The 12,408-nt window shown below is 29.8% G+C and overlaps 1 protein-coding gene across 7 annotated transcripts in view; it reads right to left on the bottom strand.

Moving 5' to 3' along the window:
* The window catches only part of MAP4K5 (mitogen-activated protein kinase kinase kinase kinase 5), a 94,591-nt gene that overhangs the window by 43,881 nt on the left and 38,302 nt on the right, over positions 1-12,408 (bottom strand). For 6 of the 7 annotated variants that reach the window (XM_011385659.2, XM_011385668.2, XM_011385632.2 and 3 more), the window contains 6 exons: positions 10,858-10,948; positions 10,201-10,265; positions 7,477-7,532; positions 2,370-2,417; positions 2,250-2,292; positions 1,388-1,460 (listed from right to left, as the gene is read on the bottom strand). In XM_011385659.2, coding sequence (XP_011383961.1) covers positions 1,388-1,460; positions 2,250-2,292; positions 2,370-2,417; positions 7,477-7,532; positions 10,201-10,265; positions 10,858-10,948 — 376 coding nt within the window. The remainder of the gene's footprint in view (positions 1-1,387; positions 1,461-2,249; positions 2,293-2,369; positions 2,418-7,476; positions 7,533-10,200; positions 10,266-10,857; positions 10,949-12,408) is intronic. The other variant, XM_011385675.2, reaches the window with a different exon arrangement.

Here is a 12,408-nt window from a genome sequence, read left to right as displayed (position 1 = left end):
AACATTATATCACGAGCCTATCCACTGACCATTCATCTTTTACAACACAATTTTTAATACCAACAACTTATTCCATTGATTTGAATGACTATACATAACTTCCTTAAATAATTCCTGTTGTATATACATATTTTCCCTCAATTTTTCATTATTTAAGTATTCTGATAAAGCTCTTCATATAGAAATCTGTATGTCTTTCTGATAAATTAATACAAGTAGAATTGGGACTAAAGAACATAAACATTGTTTAAGGTTTTTGAAAAACATTATTGCTAAATTATCATTCAAAATTATTCTACCAATTTTCATTTTCACTGTCAAATATTTAGTGATAGTGATAGGTATTACCCATGATTCTAAATATTTTCCAATTTGATAGAAAACAATGTCGTTGTTTACTTAATTGCATTTTTGGTCATCATTGGAGGAAACATTTTTCATATTTTACAATGCCGTATATGTATTGTTTTAATAACTCTGTTTCTAAGAAAACACTCTTATTGGTTTATTAAGAACTTAATATGAACAATATTAAAACCTAGTTTGTTATATTTTAGCCACTATTTCCTGGTTTGCTACTTGCCTTTTACTTTTTGTTTAGGATGGTGGACATACAGCAGCTTTAAATTTTTATGCAGTTGAATCTATCCATTTTTTCCTTTCATGGGTTATGCTTTTATGCCAAGAAAGGTTTATTGATCTTTAAAAGCAGACAGTCACTGATATTTTTCATTTCACTTTTATATTTAACTACAAAATTTATTTTGAAATTAGTACAAGGAGCTACTTTAAATTTCTTTCCAAGTAATAAAGAATTCAACCTTTCACACAAACTTTAAATGTCACTGTTTATAATATTCACTAAATGATTTTATATTATTAAGGTTTATTACTAGGCTTTTTATAATTTTTCAATTACCTGTCTTCATTAATGAAAGCAGTGTTTTAGGAAGATTATTTTGTCAGTAATTAGTAGGGTGCATTAAGGTGGTTGGTGAAGACTAATGGTAGGGTAGGATGTGTAAGTTTTAACAACCAGAAAGTGGAAGTCCTAGATTAACAGCAATAGCAAAAAAAAAAAGGGGGGGGGGTAACAAAATGACAAGAGATTGTCATTTGAATCTTTCTTTTGAAAATCCAGATCTATGAGTCATCTTAACACATCACGCTAGAGATAGTAGGAATTATTAGCACTTTAACACAGGGAAAGCTGACCAATGAAAATGAGTATCAAAGTTCCCTAACCCCGTCAGAACTATGATAGCCTCAAGGAGTATGCAAATCTTCAGACTTTCAGTCAAATATCAATTGTATTACTAAGTATCAATACTGAAAACTAACCTTGAAGAAATGAAAACAATAAAATTCAATGTTAATAATGTCTTACCAATAAGGTGTGCCAATGAAAGATTTTCTCTTTGCAATGGTAGCTGTTATTTTTGCAGCTACACCAAAGTCAGCTGGTGGGGGAAAAAAGAACAGAAAATTTTAGTTCTTTTTAATAAAACCAATACAATTTCTAAGTTTTACCGTTAGGCATGGCATTATTAATAATTCAGATAATAGTGTTAAGGAAATGTATGTAAATTGAATATCTAAATCTCTTCTTGCTTGGTTTACAGTATATTAATTAAAAGAAAATAATTTATTGGCACTTTACTAGAATGAAAACATACTTCATTAAGACCAAAGCTAATAAAAATATTTTTAATACAAGCACAATGAAGTTAATTTGAAAAAAAAAAGCGAAAAACAAAACATCCATCTAGATTTCTTGCATTCTAACACAACTAGGCTACTATTTGGTGCTATTTAAAACAAGTCCCTTTTTCTATGCATAAACCTTTTTATTGTTAACATGGTTGTAAAAAACTAAATACACATATAGTTCATTTTTGTCACTTAACAGACCAGGGGATTTTAGATTTTACTCTTACTCTTCTCAACTATTAATTTTGATGACTGAATAATGTTCCATAAGTGGATTTATCACAGCTTAACATTTTTTCTATTGTTAGACCTATGCTTTCATTTTTTTCTGTTATAAATAATGTTACGATCAATACTTGTGTGTATAGAATTTTCATCTTTAGGATTAATTTTTTTAAACTGAATCTAAGAAGTAAAATTACTGAGTCAAAAGATGAACGCTATTGTGGCTCTTGATATGAATAAACTTGTATAATGTTAATTCTCATTAAAAAAATTTTTTAATTTGTAAAAAATATTAGGAACTTAAAATAACATACCTAATTTTATATCACCATGATCTGTCAATAAAATATTTGCACCCTAAAACAAAAATACAATTTAGTTAGCATCAAAAATTCCAATAAAATTATCAATTTAAATGTATTAAATAAACTTACTTTTATATCTCTATGCATTTTGCCTTTAGTATGCAAATAGGCAAGACCCTGAAGTTAAAAAAAAAGTAATATTAGAAAAACTGCAAATTGACACCTAAATGTTCTTCTTGAATTCTTATCGACTAAGAAAAATGGAAATGTCTTTTTTTTTGGAGGGCGGGGGGAGGCCTACATGAGCTTCTCTTTACTAATCAATGTTTACTATAAGATTTCAAATTCATTTTCTGGTAAAAATCTGAAATATTTTACTATAACACCATCACCACATTCAAGATAATAAACATAATCATTGTTCCCAAAAGTTCTTCCCGCAAACACTGATCTGCTTTTTCTTCATAAAAAAAAAAACAAAACATTTTTATTATAGGAAACTTCACATATAAAAGCTGAGTAACAATATAATGAACCCTTATGTACCCATCTATCACCTAGACTTACCAACTGTGAAATCACGGCCAATTTTGTTTCATCTGGACTCTCACCTGCCACACCCTCCCCCTCCACCACCATATCATTTTGAAGTCCCAGATTTCATACAATTTCATTCACTAAGGCAGTGACTTTATAAAAAATACATAACCACAATGACATTATTATGCCCTCCTAATGAATAATTTTTTAATATTATAAAATGCCCAGTATTCGCAATTGCTTAAGTGGGATCCAAACAAGGTTTACATACTGCAATTTGTTGATGTGACTCTTACTTCTTTTAATCTGTAAGATCTTCTGCTATTATCTTATTTTTTCCTCATAAATTTTTGTTACAGTGCTGTTTATCTTGTGCAGTCTCCCAGGATTTGGATTTTGCTAGTTACATCCTAATGATGTTGTTTAGTATGTTCCTCTGATATCCTGTATTATTACTAAATAAGCACTTAGATCTAGGGCCTTGATGAAATTCAAGATTGAATTATTTTGCAAAATTAGTTCATGGGGGTGCTATATCAGTAAGAGTCCAGTCAGGAGACTGAAACAAGAGTTTTTGAACAGTAGAACTAAAAAGGCAGAAAGAGAGCACTAAGGTATTAACAGCAGCAGCTACTGCATGAAGCTGCTGCCAACTCTAGGACTCAGGGTTGGGGAAGGGTGGTGGGAAGATACTGGAATTATTAATACTTGGAAGCCTGGAAGAAGAATCCTATGCAACTGAAATTCAGACCTCTTGAAAAAGATACACTGTTTAGCTAGTACTGATGTCCATGAGGAATTACACAATGTCTGGCTGTCTTTTAGTGATATTAGCAGTCATTGATGTTGATCTGCTTTCTGTCATTATAGATCATCTTTTAATTTTCTATAGATTTTTATAAACAAAACCATACTGTGTATTCTTTTTTTGTCTGCATCTTTCATTTACAATAATTAATGTAACATTTCCTTGTTAATATCAATAGTTCATTATTACTGAGTAGAAGATCCATTGTACAAATATATCAAAATTTGTTTATCCATTTACCTGTTGACAGACATTTGGAGTATTGGGCTGTTTCCAGTTTTTGGTTATTATAAGTAAAGCTGCTATAAAAATTCATGTGCAGTTGTATGATTTTTTTCCTCTTGGGCAAATAAATACCCAGCAGTATAATGGCTGGATCATACAAGTTAAATTACTGGTGACTGTCAAACTATTTCCCAAAGCAGCTGTACCATTTTACACTGAAACCAGCAGTGTATGAGAATTCCAGTTGATCCACATCTTCACCAACCTTCCTAAAGTTAGTCTTCAGTCTTTTCAATTTTAGCCATTCTAATTGGTGTGTAGTGGTATGTCACTTTGGTTTTGGTTTTAATACACACTTTTCTAATAACTAATGATGTTGAAATGATTTGAAATGATTTGTGAATGTTAATCAACATTGCATTCTAAACCCAGGATAAACCCAGCTTGTTCAAGATCTATTATTTTTTTTATATAATGTTGGATTGCCTTTGTTAACTTTTTACCTCCCTTTTTAATTTCTGCATCTATGTTTATGAAGGATATTAGTTTGTAGTTTTATTATCTTGTAATGTCTGATTTTGGCTTCAGAGCATAAATGATTTGAGAGGAATTCTCTATTCTTCAATTTTCTAGAAAAATCTGTGTAGAATTAGCATTATTTCTTCTTCAAATGTTTGATAGAATTTATAATTAACATCATCTAGCTTGGAAATTTTTTTGTGAGAATAGATGTAGCCTATTCAGACAATTTCTAATTGAGTTTTGGTAGTTTGTATCTCTCAGGGAAATTGTCCATTTCATCTAAGTTGTAGCCTTTATCGGCATAAAGCTGTTCATAACATTTCTTGGGTACTGAATATCTTTGTTATCCTTTTAATAATTCTACAATAATTCTGTCAAAATATTGGTAATTTGTCTTCTCTTTTTATTTTTTCTGATCAATATGGCTAGTAGTTTATCCATTTTATTTATCTCAAAGAATCAGATTTAGGTTTCATTGATTTTCTCATGTTTTCTGCTTTCTATTTAATTCATTTCCACTCTGACATTCATTATTTTCTTTTACTTTGGGTTTAATTTGCTCATCTTTTTCTAGTTTCTTAAAGTGGAAGTTGAAGATATTGATTTCAGACTTTTCTTCCTTTCCAAAAGAGGTTAAACACCTCTTTAGTGCTATAAATTTCCTTCTAAGTACTGTCTTGCAGCATCCCAGATTTTGATGTGTTCTTATTTTCACTTTATTTGGTTCAAAGTACTTTTTAGTTTCTCTTTTGATTTATTCCTTGACCCACGGGTTACTTAACAGTGCTTTACTTAGTTTCCCCATATTTGGGACATTCCAGAAATATTTGTTACTTGATTTGTAATTTAATTGCATGTGGTAGAGAGTATAGTTTGTATTCCTTGACTCATTTTAAATGTATTGAGACATATGTGGTCTATCTTAGTAAATGCTCTGTGGGCACTTGAAAAATCACATATATCCCACTGTTGACTAAAATGTCAGTAAGGTCAGGTTGGTTGATTGTGTTATTCAAGTCTTCCATATCCTTACTGATTTTCTGCCTATTCTGCAAAATTACTGAGAGGGGTTCTGAAATATCTGACTATAATTGTGTATTAATCTATTTCTCCTTACGGTTTTTGCAGGCTTTTGTGCATTTATTTTGAAGCTGTGCTATTAGGCAGGGGGCATAAACATTTAGGGTTGTTATGTCTTTTGATGAAATGACCTTCTTTAGTAATATTCTTTGCTCTGAAGTCTACTTTCTCTGATATTAACAGGGCCAGTCTGGCTTTGTTTTGAATAGTCAGTATGGTGTATCTTTTTATTTCTTTTTATTTTTGACCTATTTGTGTCTTTATATAAGTATTTTCTTATAGGCAGCATCTAGTTGGGTCTTGCCTTTTTCCATTCTAACAATCTCTGCCCTGTTTTTTTTTTAAATTTTAATAAAATTATGTATATTTAAGGTGTACAACATGATGATTTGATATACATATACATAGTGAAATGATTATTTGCATCAAAGTGGTTAACAGATCATCTCCTCACATAGTTTCTATGTTTTCTCTTTTTTTTTGTGATGAGAGCACCTAAATCTATTCTCTTAACATATTTTCAGTATTCAGTACAGTATTAACTACAGTTATCATCAGTAATCGGTAAACATACATGACTTCAACTTTATACTCTTTGACCAACATCTCTCCATTTCTCTTCCCTGCCTTTACCCAGTCCCTGGTAACCACCATTCTACTTTCTGCATCTGTGAATTCAACTTTGTTAGATTCTATAATAAGTGAGATCATACAGTATTTGTCTTTCTGTGCCTGGCTTATTTCACTTAGCATAATGTCCTCCAGGTTCATCTATGTTGTCACAAATGACAGGATTCTCTTCTTTTTTATAGTTGAATAACTTTCCTGTGTGTGTGTGTGTGTTTGGGCGCTCATGTGTGAGCACACACGTGTCATAATTTCTTTATCCATTCATTTCTTGGCAGACACCAGATGTTGAAGTTTGTCAGCATAATAGAATTTTTAAATTAGAACTAATCTTGGAGGACATTCCTTCCAAAAAGACTCATTTTATACTTAGGGAACTAGAAGTATAGAAGACATTATAGTCATATACCAGGGCCAGAATGCAAACTCAAGTTTTTCCTTTGTTTTTTACTTCCATTCAGTACTCTATTACCTACAGAAGCAATGAACTTTGCAAACTAAGATACGAAGAAAACTAATCTGTCAATAATTATCTGCTATGAGTGTATGATTAGCTTTGTATTTTATGTGGATTCGAAGAGTAGATTTCTATCTGAATATCATAGAAATATATATATACACACATATATATGGGGGGAGGGTGGGAAGGAGAAAGGGAGATGATTTATTTTCATATATTAAAAATAGGATTTGGCATGGTATGTCTTTTAAAGAATGTGGAAACCAACTCTTCTCAAAATGACTAGAGCTTTCTCTTACATCAGGTCAATTTCTCAGTTTCTAAAATAGGAAAGAACATATAGAATGTCAATCTCACTGCTAATCTAGGAAGTGTAGGAATAGAAGCATCAATTAATAATTATCAGTTGTAAATTACCAAAATAAAAACATAAGCACTACTACTTAATCCCTCTTACTAATTTAAATGTGTAAAGTATATGAATAAAATTGTTAACTGCTAATTCTCTCAGTAAGTAGTCTATCAGGGCACTGAAAAAATAAATTGGGAGAAATGCTACACTCTATACTCCTATTGAAGAGTCACAACCAACTTTAACATATTAAAAGCTCTCAAAGATCTAAAATAAAGTAATCTTTGCTTAATACCATGTTTAACAAGCTTAGAAAAAAAATTTTTGCTATCAATGACTCATATTAATATCACAGAACTAGAATTTCCAGATAATATTCTGGGTTGTTATGTTAATTTATTCTCTTCTGGCGAGAAATGGCAAAAGATCATGTATACCAGATCAGCTTAAATGAATTCCTGTGACTCATTTACAAAAGAAATAACTAGGCTTACAGAATTATAATATGAGAAGTTAACAGAAAAATTTGGTTTACTCTTATTCTTTTGGGCAGATCACCATTTTATAGTATTCTATTATGAAACCAGAACTGCCTTTCTAGCTACAGCAGCAAATGTAGTACCTGTAGAGTTTCTCTGCATACATAGGCTATTTGTAATTCTGATAATGGTCCAGTAACTAGAAAGAAAAAAAGAGACCACATTGTTACACATTTTAATACAACAGATTAAAAACAGTTTACTTTTAAAATGACAAACTATTATAAAATATCTTCTATATACATCACTGGGTGACCTCATCATAAGCATAAATTCTTATAATCAGGAAACAACAAAAAAAGTAAAGATGAGAATTAGAAATATACTTTAAAACTAGAAGATTTACTCCATAACAACTTTGGTCAGTGAAAATATTAGGCACCCATTATGTGCAAAGCACGTAACTAGGAAACACAGGATGTTCTATAGAAAGCATTGGACATGCTCTCAATCCTGAACAATTTTTCAAAATAAATCTGAGAAATTAGAAAAACATGTATAATTAAATACAACTATACGAAGAAGTAGAGAACCATAAAGAGGTCAATTGTTGAAATGTACTAAAAGGCATCATATACTTTTTAAAAGGTCAACATATTATTTCTTTAATATAATTCTTTATTGTAGCTATCAGAACAGGAAGGCTTGATCTAGTACCTTATCTAAGAATTTAAAAAGTAAGAAGGTCACTTCTGACAACCAGCTCTCTCCCTATTATGAAATATAAAATATAAGTACCCAACCAGAGGCTTTGGAAATACGTCCAATACTATGAGAGAATATTTGAAATCTGGGGTGGCTATTTACTGACAGTGAAACTAAATCAGGTAATCTTGAGAGAAATATTTTATAGCATATTTTGTTCACTCGCTCTCTATACCTACTCAGGTAGATAAAATTTTGATTCTTAGTAACTTGATGGAATAGTAGTAAAAGAAGGAAAGCCACTTATTCTATTAACAGTTTATTATAAGTGTAACTGTTCTTAATTACTATGCTATCTAACATACTATTTTCAGAAGTGGATACTTCTTAGATTCAATTTAATTAAACAAATATCAGGTTTTTATAATGGAAAGTAAAAATTTCATGAAGAAATAAAATTAATGCCTTAAAACAATTAAGTTTAAAATAGGTAGTGAAAAATGCCATCTATATAGTTTTATTTATCCATATTCTTGAGTTCTAACCCTATAAAAGTGTGAATGGAGAAAAATTATAATTGTTATATAAAAGCTATATAAGAGATAATTCTTCATAAAATCATAGAAAAAACTTTTAAATCAAGTAGCAAAGAGCTATTTCCTATCAATACCTCTTTAAAATTAACAATAGAGTATAACAGAACGGTCATTCTAGTATGGTACATAAGAAAATAAAAGACAACGCAATAGAGAATAAAACTTATTTTTCTTTTAAAAAAATGAAATTAGTTCTTGCTTTAAAAACTCTAATATTTTGTATATTTGTAATATTTATATGGTATTAAATATTATTTTAAATAAAAAGAGGCAGTGACCAGAGTTTAGACATTGGTCACAATTTTTGTCACAGGTTATATGTTGTGACAAAATTAGATAATTATTATTTTTATTAATTTATAATTAAATGATGCAACAATACATTTTCATTATAATTCAAACTTTTATGAGTCTCACTTCAATTAATGACTTATTAATTTGATATATATCCTTTTATTTTGCTGTACATTTACATTCATAGGCATACTTTTAAAAATATAATTTTAAAAAGTCTAAGTATGATCAATTATGCTATACATATTTTTTCATGATTCATTTTTTCCATTTAAAAAAGGCTTTGGAGAGATATACCCAGGTCAATATAAATAAAACTACTTCATCTTTTTAGTGCTTCATGATATTCCATATTATAGATGCAGTGTATATTTAACTAATGCTCTATTGGTCGCCATTTAAAAAATTCAACTTCTACAAGCTATAAATATTTTTTAAACTGGAAGAGCACTTATTTTTACATCTACTATGGCTGCATTAGTAAGTTGCACTTGTAAATTTATCAACTGCATGAAATTTGATAAGATTGTCAATATAAAGATTTCAGCATAGAACGTTTAAAAATACTTCTTAAATGTTTAAAAATACATAATCCTTAATAAATTATACAATGCATAGTGCAATGGGAGTTTTATTATCTCATATCCAGTTAAATTAAAGGTATTTTATGGAATCTATGCTTAGTCTTATAAACTCTAGAAATTATGAAAATTGTCAACAAAACAAATTGGAAGCTAAACTGTAGAGCTAAAATAAGAACTATTTCTAAATACTATTATGAGGTAAAATCATATTCAACTCAGAAAACTGCCTAAATTAAAAGAATGCTAAATACTCCGTATTTTTAAAAATATATATTTTTTAATACAGAAATATTATAGCAACTAAATTGCTTTCCTAGTTAGGTTAAATTATTAAGATAGATACATAATTTCCTTTTATGTGAGAGTTATCCCTCTCATTCCAATTCTTATTTACAAGAAAGTTCAGACGGTTTCATTTATAGGTAAAATTCTTTCTTCCTAAAGACTACATCTATAAAATAAAATTTGGACTGTTCAAGTACTGTTGAATTTCTCAGTTCAAGCTCCAGCAAATTTAACTGAATAACCAACAAAAAATTAAATTTTGATTTCTTTTATGCAATATTCTAGAATAGAAGAATGTAAAATAGTAAATCTATCTGTTAATATCCCTGGTTAACTAGACATATCAAACAACAATCATTAAAGTCAAAGTCAGTTTTAAAATATAAAGACAAATTAACAGTACCATGATAAATATCCTGAAGTGATCCACCACCACAGTATTCCATACAAATCCATAGTTTTTCCCGACTAATACGAAAGAGAAAGAAAATTGAATTAGCTAGTAATTCTCAATCACTGACATACCCTGAAGCCTTCACTCTTCAGCATACCAAGGTTTAGGATGGATTACAGAGTGTAACAGGAAATTGCCCTGCAATCTCTTTTCAAGATATAGAAAAGCATATTAACTTCAGCTTTGTTTCCATCTTATAAGAGTTAGAATATGATCATTTTTATAAGCTAAAAGACTTACTTGTAATGACATTCATAATATTTCATTAAGGTTGCCAGATAAGGCATAACTGCATAAATGGAAGTGTCACTATTAATATTACAGAAAACCATAAGAAACCTGAAAAATTTTAGAACTTTAGAAAATATAATTTTAAAAATTTATATGGGTCTATGGCCATGAAACCCCAAACACGCCTGTCTGAACTCGGAAGCAAGCAGGGTTGGGCCTGGTTAGTACTTGGATGGGAGATCACCTAGGAAGACCCGGTGCTGTAGGCGAGGAAAAAAAAAAATTATATGCCTCAACAGCACTGATATGAAGGGAGGGAGAGTGGTAGCAAAGAAATATAAAATACAAAGAGAGACAGATGCTTTTATTTTTTACCTGAGATAACTCCCAAAGTAGGCAACAATATTGCAATGTTTACATTCTTTAACCATAAATATTTCTTGTTGAATCAAAGAAAAATCATCTCCTGAAAAACAAAATGATAATAATTTGGTTACCATGTTACATTTGGAGTCTCTACATATGGGAAAGAAGGAAAACTTTACAATAAATATTAGATAAACATTAGAGATGAAGAATTAGACATTCTTAATACTTCAATGGGAATGAAACAGGTACATTCGTTCTATAAAGCCAGAAGCCTTAAAAATGTACAAAATCTTTGAGCTCATAATTTCATTTCAAAAAATTTTTTCTTTAGATATGCAGAGATGGATGTTCCCTAGGGTGTGACTTAATAATGAAAGAATGGTTAAATAACTTATGATACAGTTATAGATATTATAATATAGATAAAACATGTTTTAATATGAAAATATGTTCATGATATACTAAGCAAAAAGAGATATTTTATATAATTATGTAAGTATATATGTATATAGGAAAAATATATCAAAAAGTATATAATGTTTATGTCTAGGTGGTAAAATTAAAAGTAATTTTGCTTCTTTTCTTATTTGCATTTTCCAATTTGTCTATCAAAAAGCTGTTTGAGTTGTTCAACTAGAAAATCTTATATTAAAATGAAATATTGGTTATTTATGGAAATTTTATGATTATAGGAATACTACCTAAAATAGTACTGTCACCACTAAACTTCCTTTTAAATAGAAATAGTGTTTATTTCAGTAAAAGGAGCTTATGAAGTGAGGCAAAATGACTGATGTGTATTATATAAAGGCAATATAATGTAGAAGTTAAGACATACCTGGATTCAAACCTGATGCGGCCATTCACTAGCAATGTAACTTGGACAACATAACCCTTCTGAGCTACAGCTGAATCTGTTCAGTAGCATCTAGATTAATTCTACCTATTTAGTTTTCTTATCTACCACTTTCCTAAACATTCTCTACATTTTAGTAATACCAAGCTGCTGGCCATTTTTGTAACAAATTTTATGTCTCCCATGTTTCTGTTTATGTGATTTCCTCAGTTAAGAACGGTGTGAGAAAGGTAATATACATAGAGCATTGAATACAATGTTTGACACAGAATAAATGCAAGGGCAATATTACTATATGCTGGAGAGGAGAAAGATTCAAACAAAAGTGTTCCTTATTAGGACATCATTGTTAGATACTGCTTTGAAATGGTCTTTTGACCATTACAAAATGAACCTAAAGCAACTCCAGGTTCAAAACCAGTGGTGTCCAGATAGGCTCTGGCTCTAACTTAAAGTCATCTTAGAAAAACATACATGGCTAAGAAGGAAAAACTGAGAAATTAGGTCTTCAAACAAAGGTCTCATACAAATCAGAGATATTTTTTCCAATCTATATTTCCAATTTTCAATTCAGAGTCAAAATAAAGCCCTAAATATTTTCTGACCTTTCAAAGAATCAATCATTACTGATGTGGTATATATATATATATATATATGTAGTTTAATACACAACAAATTTATAATCACTTAGGTACTCTTTT

The sequence above is a fragment of the Pteropus vampyrus genome, unplaced genomic scaffold (genome assembly GCF_000151845.1).
Source record: "Pteropus vampyrus isolate Shadow unplaced genomic scaffold, Pvam_2.0 Scaffold15, whole genome shotgun sequence".
NCBI lineage: Eukaryota > Metazoa > Chordata > Mammalia > Chiroptera > Pteropodidae > Pteropus > Pteropus vampyrus.
This window is presented reverse-complemented; position numbering and strand designations above follow the sequence as displayed.